The sequence below is a fragment of the Leiobunum rupestre genome, chromosome 7 (assembly GCF_980474605.1).
Source record: "Leiobunum rupestre chromosome 7, qqLeiRupe1.1.hap1, whole genome shotgun sequence".
Classification (NCBI taxonomy): domain Eukaryota; kingdom Metazoa; phylum Arthropoda; class Arachnida; order Opiliones; family Sclerosomatidae; genus Leiobunum; species Leiobunum rupestre.
Window position 1 is genome coordinate 44,938,502 of NC_143390.1, and position 15,097 is coordinate 44,953,598.

Here is a 15,097-nt window from a genome sequence, read left to right on the forward strand (position 1 = left end):
GGACGAGCTTCCTGTTCCATACTTACGTTTATTATCCACTTATGGTCATAGTAAATGAATAAATACCAAGTTTTGAGTGAAATTGGTAGACTGGTTCACCCTAATAATACTATACAATAGAACCTCTTTGAAATTGGCATCTTCCTCCAAGCTCTGACCAGTAAAAAACATTAAAACTAATCAAAGATAATTTAAACTCGTACGAGTTTAAATTATCTTTGGACTAATTGACTTGTTTTATAGACATTTCCGTTTATGGGGTATGTCTAGGTACACACCAAAAACTATATAAGCTATACAGTCTTTGGTACACAGTCACCTTCCTTTCATTTTGAAGCTAACTAATACTAGCTAAGTGCGATTTCACAAGTCATCCCGGTTTCATGAAAATCGAGCGTTGCTTATGAACGGGCGTTGTCTTTTTATATAATTAGTAATATCGCAAATTTTGTTGTAACATCAGTTACAATAAATATGGAAAATAAAGAATTCGATCTTTGCATTTTTGGAGTGACAGGAGTAACAGGGAAGTACATTTTAAAAGAGTTACAGAAAACTGTTGGGGATGACAAGGCAATTAAATACGCAGTTTCTGGGAGGAGTGTGGAAAAAGTGAAAAACGTTTTAAGGGAATGCGGTAATTTGAGTTAGATACGCTAACAAAATCTTAATGACTCCTCCTAAATTAATTTATCCATTGTTATTTCTTGTGTCAGGGGATGAATATATTGATATTCCGATTATTGAGGCGGATGTAAAGGATGAAAAGTCTTTGGCAGATATGTGTAAAAGATGCAAAGTTATATTGAATGCTGTTGGACCTGTTAGTATATACACATTTATAAGGGGTAAAATTAGCCAAATACCTTACAGCCCATGAATTTACAGTACAGATTTTTTGGCGAGCAAGTGATAAAAGCGTGTGTTGAAAATGGCTCTCATCATTTAGATGTCAGTGGTGAACCCCAGGTATAAAAAATCTTAGGGGAGGGCTGTTATTTCATTAATTAATTAAACTGATGTGACCATTAGTTTTTGGAGACAATGCAAATAAAATACCATGATGCAGCTAAAAAGGCAGGTGTTTACATCGTGGGTGCTTGTGGCATGGACAGTATTCCTTGCGATATGGGTGTTCAGTTTCTAAAAGAGAAATTTCAGGGTAAAACTTGTGGGAAAATTAAAAAAATAGAACTCTTAAATATATTTAACAATTTTATAGGGGATTTGAACTCTGTTGAAACTTACATTTCATTGAAAACTGGACCTAAAGTATTACAACATTACCTTTTCTCTTATGATAAATGATTAAAAAATGTGTCTCAAAGGGATACAACGTAAACTTAGGAACATGGAATTCAGCTATTCATGGGGTGGCTCATTTCTCTGAGCTAAAAGATTTGCGTAAAGAATTAACCTCTAAAATCTACCCTAAAGGACTACTCAAGTTATCTCCAAAGCTAAAACACCGGTATGAAAGAAGTAGTATTTCCCACATATAGTAAACCAATGCCTCAATATTTTCCAATAATTTCCAGTGGTCTTATGTTTAAGAGCGAATCCGTCAATGCTTGGTGTTTTCCCTTTTTGGGCAGTGACAAGAGCATTTCTATAAGGTATGTTCTTGTTTACCTTCATGCCGAGTGAAACTGTGAATGCATTGCTATAGCTTCATCTTTTCCAGATCTCAGATGTCAAATTATGATATGTACAATGACAGACCAGTACAAAAACTTATATTAAATATAGCGTTGTCTGTTTATATTATAAAAAAATTTCCATTATAGGCGCAGATTCAAACTTACATGAAACTACCTTCATTTTTTGCTGGAATGGTCCTGGCTTTTATGGCTTCAATATTCGCACTCTTAACAAAGTTCAGTTTCGGGCGTTACCTCCTTGAAACTGTAAGTGTAATACATAGGGGGTTGTATGTTCATTGATAGCTTATTTAACTTAATTTTTAGTACCCTGGATTTTTCTCCTTGGGTTTATTCAAAGAAGGTGGACCCACTGAAGAACAAGTAAAAATGTTCTTTACATAATCTATTTTGGATATTTAGCTTGCTCCTTTTGTTAAACACAGATGAAGGATGCCAGATTTACATTAGAATTGTTTGCTGAAGGCTGGTCAGAGAAACTGGGCAATCCATCAGAAGAGCACACTGATAAACCAAATAAAAGTCTACGGGCTAAAGTTACAGGCCCTGGTAATGATGATTTTTGTAAAAATTAATTTGCCGAAAATATTTAATTTTTGTATTTCATTTAGATCCTGGCTATTTACTTACATCTATTGGCATTGTTCAAAGTGGGGTGACTGTTTTGAAGGAATCTGACAAAATGCCATTAACGTAAGAACTCTAATTTCCCAAGTTATCTGAAACTATAACTAAAGTTTTGATTCCAGGGGTGGGGTGTTTACTACAGCAACTGCTTTCAAAAATACCAACTTAATTTCGAACTTGCACAAATCAGGCATAGAGTTCAATATCCTTTCCAATTGATGCTGCGCAGGGATGATTGCTTAAGCTGCTAATGCATTCCTAACTTTTGGACCAATTTATAATAGAAATTTTGTTTAATTAAAAAAGTCTTACAAAAGCTTGATAAAAAAATATTTTTTGTATCTTATTTGTATAATCCTGAAGACATTATATAAATTTTACTAGTGTTTCTTTTATTAAAGAACTATACTATAATACCAATGCCATAACTCTTATTTACATTTTATTTCAAATAGCTTTGAAACACTTTTTTGATGGTGACAAAATTTTAATACCAGTTCCGTATTTATCTAAATGCTTCAGGTGGTATAACTCCTTGAGCCTAAAAACAGAAAAATTTATTAAAATCAGTGTGAAACCTTAATCAATTTCTGATTTATTTTATATTAACATATAATTGGTTAGTGTCTAAATTGTTTTTTTTTTATATCAACAAAATTTAAAGGAGGTTGAAAAATTCGTAATTTGTGAACACCCCAATTAGAGGTGAGCGGGCGCAACACTTTTAGCGGGCTCAAACACCCGTGGGCAGAGTTCCTATGGGCAAAATCCCTGTTAATGATGTTTGAAAAACGTGAAACGGGTCATATTTGACTACAGGCTCTTGCCCGTTTATAATATCAGGCTTCCTCCTGAAAGGAAGGTTTTTTTATCAAATGCAGGCGCCTGTAAGAATACATTTTGCAGGCAGATTGGCGTTATTGTGTTTGAAATGTTTTAAGTGAAACAACGGGCTAATTATGGGGAATTTTATTAAGTGCAGGCGGTTGTACAGTCATACATGTATAATTGTGTATATAAAATCAAATTTAAAAATTGAGGGCTGACGCCTGTGTTTCGTATTGCAGCATGGTTTGCATCCGCGATAATAAAATACTATTGCTGAAGCCCACGATTATAAAATACATATTACTGAGGCCCGCGATAGTAAAATACGCATTACCAAATACCGTTATACTAAAATACTATTACACAACCGCCAAAATTCATTACTTACACTGAAGATCTTTATAGTTAAATCGAAGTACTGAAGCCCCAGATAATTAAGTCATGTTACAGGAGCGCACAATAAACAACTATAATTTGCAAAACCTGTGATCTTGCAAGATAATGGCAAGACAAGTATAAAATTTGAACAGGTAATATTTGCAACGAAGCCCTCCTTAATGCGTAAAAGGTTGTAAACTGGTACAAAAACCGGTTTTGGCTCCTAATCCAAATATTTTAGGAGCCAGTTCTGCTGAGCACTAGTTTTTCAAGTCCAAAAACTTAAATTTTGAAGCCCCAATTTTGCCGCTAGGGGACGCAGCTTCAGAGTGGCGCACCCAGCCATTTTAAATGAAATAAATATGTAATTTTTAGTTTCATCTAACAATTATTTAATTTTAACGAAAAAATGTAATGCGCGTCATAACGTCGTCTGCATGGTCTGTCATCTTCCGTCCTCCCTCACCCGACGAAGGGAAAGTGAGTCTCCACTGACTTTCGAAATCGACGTATTCTAACTTTTATTCTCAAATGAAGTTAACAATAGGTGTTAAAGTGTAGCAATTTTCTTAACTTTTCATTTTTATAATTTTAAAGTGAGTATAACCCAAGCAAGGAAGGTCCGCTGATTTACAACTACTTCTACACTCGTGGGGAAAGATATAGTTTTACCCCCCAATTCCAAAAAAGGTTATACTCTCTTAAAGTTTGTAATTAAGTTATTTTCGGCAATAGTATCCTGCTAAGTAGGAAGATAAAAATTTCTCTCTAAAGACGTGTAGTTAATCTTTCACATCAACAAATCAAAATACTAGTTATTACATTACAGGTTAATTCTGGTATCTAGTCGCGTGACGCTGGAATCAAAACTCATTTAGAAATACCTAAAACAGAAATGTCTATAATGACAATTCAAGGATAGATATTAAATCTAAGTAAAATCGAGAAAAACCCGTGAAACTCCATAACTGCGGCGGACGGGTGCAATTGTTTACGCACTGTGCAAAAGTCTATTCGTAGCATATTCGTAGAACCAAGGTCATTACAGTATACCAACGCAACCCTTGTGGTTTTTTTTCGGTATTCATAGTATAGTAAAAATCAGTATAAATGCAATACAGAACAGACAGACTAATCGTTCAAGGTGAATTTGACTATAAGTATATGATAGCTGATGGGGCACAACATATTTTAACTTTCGTCTCAGACTAAAGACTTGCTAATTATTAATTTGAATGTCAATCAGTAAGAACCAACTTAGAAATTAACACCTCGGGGTGGCGCTAGAAACATCAGTTACATGTTTCTTATATACTTTAAGAGGTGAACTGGCCACGTGGGTAAGTGACGTGGACTGACGAAAAATGGTAAAACGTCCATCAAAAAAGGGGCAATACAGCTAAACCCTAACAAATGTGAAAACATTATAACACGATACTGGGACCAATAGGTGTTCCTGCTAAAAAGAAATACGCGACACTCGGACAACATAGACCTTGGAGTCAAAAATAAAAAATAAAACTTTAAATAGCCAGAAATTCCAACAGTATTTTTGACTCGAATGCTTATGTGGTTCAAAGTTAATGGAACGGCCTATTATATGCCAAACAAAGTCGGATTACAAGTTGTTTCTCTTCTCAAACTGGGTTCAATAAGCTCTACAATATGGTCGTCACCGTTACAATTACTTTTAGTCGGTTATGACATGAACATACCATTCACTCTATCAATTGAACTCACGGGACTAGTGGGTTCAGACCGTTCAGTGGGACAGAAAAGTTCACAAGAGACTAATCAGGGTCGAGAGATGTATAAAGATTTCACCCATCAGTGGGATACCAAAGGAAGTATGACCACCTCATGAGACCCTTGAATACCCTCCCTCCCTAAATGCATGGGATAAGTCGAGATTGCCTTCTACACAGTGCTCGCTACCTGATAGCAGGAATCAAGCATGTCGAGATACGTTACTTTTGAAAGAATTTCGAAATAAGAATCCTCAAATGATTTTACATTAGAATGACTCAATACGTCACTTTTAAAATCAATTTAAACCATCTTTTTGTTCAAATCCATTATTAGATTATCATTGTTATTATTCTAGATTTAAAACTCGTTTCTCTCAAAAAAAGGTATTTAGATTCGCTTGAGTCCCGCACTGCGTCTGCCTTTCCTATTACTATAGAAGACGGAACATCGACGTTAAAGTATTTAGTCAAATATTTCGAAAATTGCGCTGTTGCTAGTACAGCCAAGCCAGACTAGTATATTTGGACCGAGTAAATGACGTATAACAATATTATGAATTAATGTGTAATGGATATATATCGCGGGCAGTTACCGCCATGACAATGGAGGTTTCTGAACTGTTGTTATAATACTGTCTTGCAACTATTAAATTTGTACGTTACAAGCTCGCGCCCAACATATGTTGCTTATTCATAATCCACCCCGAAATAAGTGCGCGCGCCGTACCCAAAAACCTGCCCGTGGAGGTTTGTAAGGTTTTAGCCCACGCCTGAAATATCCCATATGCAAACATACGCTTGTTTCAATGAATTGGTGAACCTGCCCGTGACCGCTTTTATTTTGTGCGATAGGGAGTCCACCCGCCCGTTTTTTCAAAACGCAAGGCTTTTTAAATATCTGCCTGCGTAAGCAACGGGCCCACCTTATTCGACCCGCGGGCTTTGACGGATTTCGGGCGGCCCGCTCATCTCTAACCCCAATCAATTTACCATATCAGTAAAAAATTGGCATTAGTGTCATCACGATTTTGACCTACACTACTCGCATTGTTAAGAATAAATGACTTGCCTTTAAATCGCTGAAAATAGTAATTGCTTGTTGCAAATTCCAATCATTTTCTTCTAAACATCTGGTGGCATAAGGAAAATTCATCCCAGATGTTTGAACCATTTGTACAATCAGAGATTGTTTATCTTCATCAGAGCTTGTGGATGCTGAGGGAATGGCTGCCGGCGGAGCTGCAACTGTGTTTTTCTTGTGAGCCTTTTGAAATTAAAAAAAAAAAACAATTATGCATAAAAAAAAAAAGGGAAGAAATTATTAACTACCTTGAATTGCTCAAGAGTGGCTTGACCAATGGATAGCATATCATTGATTATTAGTATTCTGAAATGAAATTTAGAATTTAATATAAAAAACAAGGGTAAATGTAAAGTTTAACAACCTTTGGTCATTTGTAGGCACTACGATGAATGTTCTTGCAAAGTTTAACAACGATGGTTTTGACTGATTCAATTCTTGGAAAACCCCCATGACAGTGAAAGTCATTAAATTTCCCTAGTAAAATGGAAATTATTTTTATTAACTATATATATATTCAAGCAAAAACAGACTTACTGATGCATGTGATACGTCAACTGTCATTGAAACGGGATCATGCGCTGTTGGAGGCAAGTCATTTAAGGCGGCGACAATATTTACTTTGCCTTGTTTGATCAAAGTGTATTTGCTGTCAGGGTCCTTAGTCAATCGTAAGATATTTCTACTTTTGACCACATACTTTTGCAATGCGTTAGTATAAGAGTTTTGCCTGAAAAAAAGTTAAGTGAGATCGAAAAGTAATTACAGCTAAACCTTTTCAGACACCTTACTTCATAGTTTTAGTGACGCACATGGAGAAAAAGGCTTCATCATGATAGCCTGCCAACAAATTTTGTCGGTTGTTTGAATCGTAACACGAGTAGAAACTTTCTAAAAATGGTAATACAATAGCTTTCACATCCTCTGATGGAAAATAACTTGTCTACAGTAAAAAAATATACTTATTAGCATATATTAGAATCAGGTAATGTAATCTCCAATAAACTCACTTGAATTGGTGGGACAACTGCTGTCTGGCCTAAATCAAAAACTATCGGTGGTGGTAGATCATCTCCGTCCTAAAGAATTTATTACAATTAAAACAGAAATTATAATAATAGCCGAGCAACTTACCAGTTTCACAACATTGGGCATTAAGTCTCGAATTGCGCTGAAAATGATTTGTTTCAAAGAATGTACGTGAACTTTTAACTAGGTGAAGAAACTCTCAAAAAAAAGAAAGTTACACAAAAAATACACCTACTCCTACAAAACTATTCCAATGCAATAAAAGATATAGGAAAGAAAATGTTTCAAAACTACAAAAGAACACATGGAGATGATTTTTGAAGAGGGGCGAAAACCATTTTAATTAAGATATAACACGTGAAAACTGTTTAAAATGTCTAGCCATATTTAAATTTTAACTTGTTAACAGCATATAATTTTTAAAAAAGGGTCTAAGAAATGCTCAATGTAATTCCAATATCAAACTAGAGAACCCATTTTTGATTTAGTTTGTGTGAAATAGCAGAGTTTTCAAATTTCTTTTCAATCTTGGGTGGTCTTTTCAGTGATGACTGTGATAAAGTTTGGGGTGCAAATTTCCCTTTTTGAGGTTCCAAAAAAATCCATTTTCTCCTTAACATTCAAATAAAGGTGAACGCAGAAGTTGTTGTATAACCAACATCTGACCTGTATGGGCCTCTTAGTAACGACCCTCTGAGGGTTCAATTACCGTCAATGGCTACCAAAAACAGGTAAACAGATGGACAAACAACCCTGGGCTAAAGGTTGGCAAATGCAAGTGTTTGATCTTTGAGCCATAAATGTTATTTTGTATATCTTTCGCAGGTTTTACAATCTCTTCTTGTTTTGACTTCTTCAGGTAGCATTTTAGGTCCTTTTTTATGGAAATGAGTAGGATATGCAATTGTTTTCCAAAAGCAGGCATAGTTTGATGTGGAATTTTATAAACAATTTGACAAATATCAATATTTCAGGAAACTGAAAATTTAAATATGGCCAGCAATTTTTAAACATCTTTCAAGCATTATACATTAACAAATAAAAGCAGATCGAATTAGACAAGGGAAGAATCGAAATATGTTCTTACATTTTTGAAACTTTTAGTGGTATCAATAAAGTAATTTTTAACAATGATCTCTGATTTTACTTAAAAATTAAACCAAGTATAGTAAATATGAGAATTAATAAATTGTATCTTTCACATAACTTATGTGTATAAGAAAAATCCCTGATGAGGGAGTGTAGAGGTATCCGCATCTCGTCTGGCATACGCAATGTTTCGGTTTGAACAGCGAAGCCACGATCCAAAAGAAGCATCTCCCTCGAGAAGTTGTTACCCATTTACCTGATATAAGTCGCTTGATCTTTGAATTGGTCACACAGAGGATTGCCGTCTAATATCAATTCTACGATGCTGGAAAATCCTTTCAAAGAATCCAGTTCGGTAATATGTTTGAACTAAAAAACCATTAACTTTAAATATTTGATGTACTTCCCGTTAATAGAAAAAACGTACAGAGTTATTCTTCAAATTCAAAGATTTCAAAGCTTTACATTCAGTTTTCAAATCAGACAGAGCATTGATGTTATACAGACGATTGCTAGATAAGTCTAAGCCCTCAAGTTGAGGAATGTGTTCCCTGATGATTTTAACTGCCGTTTCAAAAACTCTGTGCCTATTTAATGGCAGAAAAAATCCACCACTCTTCAAATCTGAAGAAAAAAAAGGAAAATAACGTTAAGTAAATATTGTGGGATAATGGTTGTATCTTTCAATTCTGGGAAGTTATGTACATATACACCAATTTTGTGTGCATGATGAAAAAACTTCTTGTTCAGATATTAGATAGTTAATTTGATACAAATTGGAATTCTTATCTCATCAACCCAACACAAACTAAAGATATTTCTAACAAAAGTATTTATCACCATGTGCTGTTTTAAAAAAGAAAGAATTGGAGTACAAGAGAATCCAACTCACCAGGATCATTATGAAGGTTACTCAGATTCAACAGGTTCAATTCTACATTAAATCTTTTATCCATGCAAAGCTAAATTACAAAAAAAAAGGAAATTTAATGTGAGAATTAATATTTAATTATGTAAATAAAAATCCCTAAAAGTAATTGTTGAGAATATTCACCTTCATGTTTTCCACAGCTTCTCCGTCCAAAGCTAGAACGGGAGGTGGTGCATGAGATACAACAACCACCATTTTGGTTCCAGTTGGAGTGGTGATTCTTTTAGTTGCACCTTTAAGGGAATATTCGGCTTCTTTATTGTCGACGTAGAACGTAGCGCTATTTCCATCATATTGAAACTAAATGTAATGGGAGGAAAAAGATTTAATAACAACATAAAACTTCTAAGAAAAACAATTGAAAGCAGACTTACGTTAAATGGAATGAAAGGAACAGTAGAAATGGCTTGTAGGGAAGATAAAATGAAATCTTTCCCAATTTTCTTTCCAAATGGTATCTGAACTTTATACCATCTTCCGTCATTGAATCTTTCATTACGGTCATCTTTTCTATTGTTGTGTCCACCTTTGTTTTTTTGCCTATCATTTCTTCTTCTTACTCTGTTATCTCTGTTTCGAGCGCCTCTGTATGGATCACTAAAACATTTTAAGAAAGAAATGTCAAAATATAATGACCATTGATTATGTTATTAAATAAAATATATACACATACAATCTTCCGTGGCCCCTTGGTGATGGGGCTCTATTAGGAAAGTTACGAATACTGCCTCCACCACTACCTCCTCCGTAATTAACTTCCACTCTCCTTGAATTGCTATAAGAACTAAGAGCTTCATCTAAAATTTAACAATTTTTAATTTTAACAATACTGTAAAAATATCTTGCATATTGTGAAAGCATCCAGTTATACAGTAATATGGTAACACTAGCTTCCAAATTTAGGTATGTTGCTTCCAGGCCAAGCCAATACATATAAAAAGAGAAGTTAATCGCTTACTTACAAAGGGTTTTTTTTTGGTTACACCAAATTTTGGGGCAAATATTAACTAAATTGAGAGATTACTAATAATTTTGTGCCTCCACAACAAGAAAATGTACTGTAAGCAAAAACACAATTTTACCATAATCTGTAGGCGTGAAGTTACGAAAAGGTGGTACATAAAGATCTAAATGATAAAAGATTTTAAAGTTTATTGTAAAGAATATTTTGCAGTATTCATAATTACTTCTTGGATTTTTTCTATTGCCTAACATAAAAAAAAGGGAATTAGATTCTTAAACCACAAGGCTTACTAGAAACTTTCATGCAAAGGCTTAAGCGTATTTCACGCTTTAATTATCATCACAAATTTATCATACATTTCAGAAAAAGCTTACTTTTATTAAAACTAGCCATTATTGAATTGACTTCCTGGTATTTTTTAAGGAATCTCTCTTTGAAACAAGTATTTTTTTATATATATTGGAGAACTACAATGCAAATAATATCAACGTCGTAGAATTTTGTATTTTCCGAAAAGGCGAAAACAGGATGAAAAAGTAGCGGGCTACCTCCACGCGATTAAAATAAAATGCCTAAAAATAAATACACTGAGTGGTGCTAGGTGGTGCCAGGTGGTGCCTTTAGCAACTGGTAGCGCTAGACGCGGGAAAGGAACTATGTAAGTTGTAACTAGGAAGATGTATACATCCTCCTAGGTTGTATATAGTCTTTGGTTGTAAGTTCGTTAGGGGATTAACGAAGTTTACAGGAGAAACGCGGCTGAAAAAATAACTTCTGGGAGTCATCCTGGTCATATTTATTTATTTGAGCTAATAGGCGGTTAAATAAACCCCTCTCTGACTGTCTTGCCCCCTGTTGAAAAATGCTGCCAGATCTATGTATAGAAAATTCTCAGCTTTGGCAGTATAAAGAGAAACCATAGACAAACCTTTTATATGTCCAGTCGCAGCAGCACAAACTCTATAATCGGCTATGTATAATCTTTTATTTAAAGGACTATTACATACAGATCGCGAAGCCAGAGCCAGATGTGAATATTATATGGTAAAATAGATGCTTCTATAAAACATCTTCAAGGAAATTTGCCAAAAAGTAATATTTCCGAGAGTCAGGACCTGCAAGATACTTTTTATATAGTGCTTGTTGAAATAATGGAAACCTTTCACTTGTACGGCAGACTTGTAAATAGTGTAATGTCCCTTATATTTTATATAATATACGTTTGAATTACGCGCGCTCTTAAAAAATAACGCGAGATACCATGAGCGCGTGTTGAGAAATTATGTAGAGGTAGTCGTTATTAAATATTAAAACTAAACGGACGTTTTATTTCAAACCGCTAAAAATCTAATTAAGTTTAACCAGGAATCCATAACGCTACTTGGAATGAATAACGGCTTCGATTCCCCGCCGTTGTGGCGGAACATAGTAGGCTGAGCTTATAAGCCTTTGTTTGTCACTGAATTTGACGTCATTTAAGGCGGTGTAAGCGTTTTTAGCCCCTCCCACAATGTTCCGCCACAAAATACCACAGGCGATATGGGGAGATACTCATTCCAAGTAGCGTTATGGATTCCTGGTCTAGCGTATAGAAAACATTACAGTACCCCTCTAGCCCTCATGTGAAGCCATAGAAATCTCATAGGTAACTAGAATGCTGCCGTGTAACTGGCAAATGGACCAAACGCCGTGGGAGACGATAGCCATATCTCAGCCAATCAGAGCTCCAAGAATGGTTCTGCCAAGAATTTAGTGTCACCAGAGAGAATGACGTCACATAGCTCCCGCGATAGTAACGGAACCAAGTAGGATTATTATCCTCCTTGGCGGAACCACTCTACGGCCTCTCATTGGCTGAAGGTTCAAAACGAACTGGCGACAAGCTCGGCCGTAGGCGGCAGCATTCTAGTTACCTATGAGATTTCTATGTGTGAAGCGGTCTAAGCCAGCCTTGGAAATAAGGTTTTTTTTAAACTGGTCCTTATGACCAGTGACCCCCTAGCATATAAATTATTAAACTGGTCCTTATGACCAGTGACCCTTGGCTTATGAATTATTAAACTAGTCTTATATAAAATGTTCTAATGTCATTTATAAGCCTAAACAAACCTATACTACATCTTTAGAAGTTAGATTATGTTGGTAACATTAACTTTACACGTATTCAAAATAGTTAACTTTTATTTATGAGTACCACAAGAATAGTACTATCTCACGTAAGACTACTATCATAGCCTAGAAGACCCTCGTAATTTACCGGATTATCTCTCTTTCTCTAGGCCCCGTAACTCCAGAGTCCCCGGTTCGTTACCGCGTAGCCATGTAGCCTACCGTACCCGGGGGAAAGCGAGACTAGAGGATTGAGGGTTTGAGGCCAGAGGGGGGTTAGACAGTTCGACTCGTTCTAGGGATGCGAGTGAGGCTGGTCTAAGCCCGTCATGTTTTCGTTTAAGCAGACGACAAAGCTAGATTACTCCCTCTACACCTCCTTTCGAGGAGGAGTAAAAAGTGTAACCTTAGAGCTCTGGAACAAGCGAACAAAATTCGGGACAGGGTAAATCTTACCCCGAGAACAGGTGAATAAAACGTTTTAGGGTAAAAAGTTTACACTTTTTGTCCTCGGACAAGTGAAAAAAAAACACCTATTAGAGCATCGGTAACAATGACTGGGCAGGAACAGCTAGGTACATAAAGACATATAAAAAAATTATAGTAAATAGTAGGTGTACATGTCAATACTTCAAAAGAAACAATTTTGAACTACAGAAATAAAAATAAAAAATAAAATTCGAATTTAAACAGTGAACGTGGCATTTTGGTTTTTGTTTTTAACAACGGAGGTAACTAGCAACTTTATTGTGAAAAGTATTGTTATTAGATCCGGGGGCAACGAATTCCGGTCGTGGATAACATCATAGGCAAAATAGTTGAGATGGTGGGAAGTGAGAACACGCGGTTTATTTAATTTAAATGGAATATAACCTGCAAAGCAATCTTTATGGAAGACCCCTTCAATTTCTCAAATTTCGTTGTACAGTGGCGCCAAACATTTTTAAAGCGAAAGGCAAGAGCGGTCAGAGCTGCAAGCGTTGGTGTTCCACACCAAATACCTGAGGTTATATTCCCTTTAAGAGAATGGCCACGGCAGGGCCGTAGCCAGGCTTTAGATGTAGACCGGGTGAATTTAGGAGGGGCGAGTAGTATTCAGTGCCGTCTTTATAGATTTACTTCGAGGAACGCCAGATCGGGCGAAAAAAATCCCATTAAACAATAATGGACCAAGGACCGAACCTTGTGGTACACCACAATGCACATTAGACTAATCAGATGCCTCCCCATGCACTACCACACGTTGTTTACGGCCAGAGAGATAGTTAGCCAGACACGCAAGCGCATCTCCGGAAACGCCAGCATCGCGAAGGGCCGAAATGATGACAGCATGTGGAAGCCAGTCGAAGGCCTTAGCGAAGTCAAGAAAATGATAGAGGCTCGGATAGAGGTGTGCAAATACCATTTTTTGGGGATCAAATCGAATATAAAATATTTTTTTCCAAGCACGGCAAATACCAAATAGAATATTTATAACGTCAAATAATTTGGTCGAATATTTTTAGGGCAAAAATTTAGACCAGTTAACTGATCAAATACCAAATAGTATTTCGAATATCAAATTATTCGACGTATTCGTTTTCAAATAGCCAAATAGTTTGCATATTTGTCAAAAAAAGTAATTGAAATCACTGTTCGTTTTACTTGAAAATAGTAAAATATTAAACCAAATACAGTATAGCCTAGAACAAAGTTCCCTGGGCGAACTTGGTAAATCAGTGGTATATATAAACAAGAATTTTAAAGAGCTCCCAAAAATATCTATTCCAGAACAAAGCATATTTACATCTTCTAGAGTATGCCATGCAATTGATTGATTTTTGTAATTGTTATTTAGTTTCCCTATTTATCAGAGGTTATTTCAGAAAACTTACGGCAAAAGTGAACTACCGGAAACCACTCAATTTGACTTGACTAATACCAAAAGTAGCATAAGACCCAAAAGTGTGTCAGCTGTACCAAGGATTCTATATTGGCTGTACCTTCGCGCCTATTAAAATTTCTAGTGAGACCTAGTCACACTATAGCAGGGCCGTAACCAGGGGGGGGGGGGGCGGTCGGGCCGTACCCACCCTGGACCGTATGGTTGTATGTACAATTTTTTATTTTTTTTTATTTTTTCCATTGCGTGCCCACCCTGAAATCAAATCCTGGTTACGGTGCTGCACTATAGACTACATAATCTACTAGTTGGAATATACTAGCAACATTATATTTAGTCTGGCGCGATTATCTCTCTTCGATTTACTCGCCCCAAAGATAATATAACTACGTACCCTAGATTCGAAATTACGGCGTTTCTCGTGAGGCTTTTACTGAGCTCGCGCCGGAAGTCAGAAAAATCGGGCTCCATAGCAGGGTGAGAAATAAGGAATTTCAATAGATAACCCAAGATTATATTACTCACCTTTAGTTTTCTTTCGTTTAGAAAAATTTTTAGAGCTACAGGCAATGATCCATTATTGTTTTAAAACAATACAACGCAAAAATATCTGGTATCTTGAAAACCGCGAGTCAAAACCACGGCGCAATTTTCACTCCATGGAGGCAGTTTTTTCCGACTTCCGCCGGGAACTCAGTAAGAGCCTGCGTTTACGTGCAAGGAGATTGATTTCGAATCTAGGGTACGTAGTTATATTATCTTTGCTCGCC

At 36.0% G+C, this 15,097-nt stretch overlaps 2 protein-coding genes across 3 annotated transcripts; one reads left to right on the forward strand and one right to left on the reverse strand.

Annotated features, from left to right (window-relative positions):
• The first annotated feature begins 335 nt into the window (after positions 1-335).
• On the forward strand, positions 336-2,716 carry LOC149936479 (saccharopine dehydrogenase-like oxidoreductase). Its single transcript, XM_090180691.1, has 13 exons — positions 336-637; positions 717-823; positions 889-969; positions 1,033-1,162; positions 1,223-1,272; positions 1,329-1,471; positions 1,539-1,616; positions 1,685-1,724; positions 1,788-1,907; positions 1,968-2,024; positions 2,087-2,210; positions 2,273-2,354; positions 2,411-2,716. The coding sequence occupies exons 1-13, from the start codon at positions 475-477 to the stop codon at positions 2,505-2,507; spliced, it is 1,272 nt and encodes a 423-aa protein (XP_090036817.1). The 5' UTR covers positions 336-474; the 3' UTR covers positions 2,508-2,716.
• Positions 2,626-10,888, reverse strand: LOC149936480 (nuclear RNA export factor 1-like). 2 transcript variants are annotated; one of them, XM_090180689.1, is made up of 17 exons: positions 10,711-10,888; positions 10,560-10,580; positions 10,455-10,499; positions 10,046-10,169; positions 9,747-9,969; positions 9,496-9,672; positions 9,334-9,403; positions 8,869-9,065; positions 8,698-8,810; positions 7,458-7,494; positions 7,334-7,402; positions 7,115-7,266; positions 6,861-7,053; positions 6,688-6,800; positions 6,572-6,629; positions 6,312-6,506; positions 2,626-2,829 (listed from the first exon to the last, which is right to left on the reverse strand). In XM_090180689.1, exons 1-17 carry the CDS (start codon positions 10,727-10,729, stop codon positions 2,794-2,796), a joined length of 1,842 nt encoding a protein of 613 aa, XP_090036815.1. In that variant the 5' UTR covers positions 10,730-10,888; the 3' UTR covers positions 2,626-2,793. The 2 variants fall into 2 exon arrangements, with proteins under 2 accessions (XP_090036815.1, XP_090036816.1); XM_090180690.1 differs by lacking the exon at positions 10,560-10,580.
• Positions 10,889-15,097: the final 4,209 nt, after the last annotated feature.

Bases quoted from the DNA above. Each gene is read 5' to 3' on its own strand.
- LOC149936479 (XM_090180691.1), top strand. From the start codon at position 475: ATGGAAAATAAAGAATTCGATCTTTGCATTTTTGGAGTGACAGGAGTA. The intron at 2,025-2,086 runs GTAAAAATGTTC...TGTTAAACACAG, and splicing joins GTGGACCCACTGAAGAACAA to ATGAAGGATGCCAGATTTAC. The intron at 2,211-2,272 runs GTAATGATGATT...TATTTCATTTAG, and splicing joins GGCTAAAGTTACAGGCCCTG to ATCCTGGCTATTTACTTACA.
- LOC149936480 (XM_090180689.1), bottom strand. The intron at 9,970-10,045 runs GTATGTGTATAT...AAAATGTTTTAG, and splicing joins CCAAGGGGCCACGGAAGATT to TGATCCATACAGAGGCGCTC. The intron at 9,404-9,495 runs GTGAATATTCTC...TTTGTAATTTAG, and splicing joins AAGCTGTGGAAAACATGAAG to CTTTGCATGGATAAAAGATT.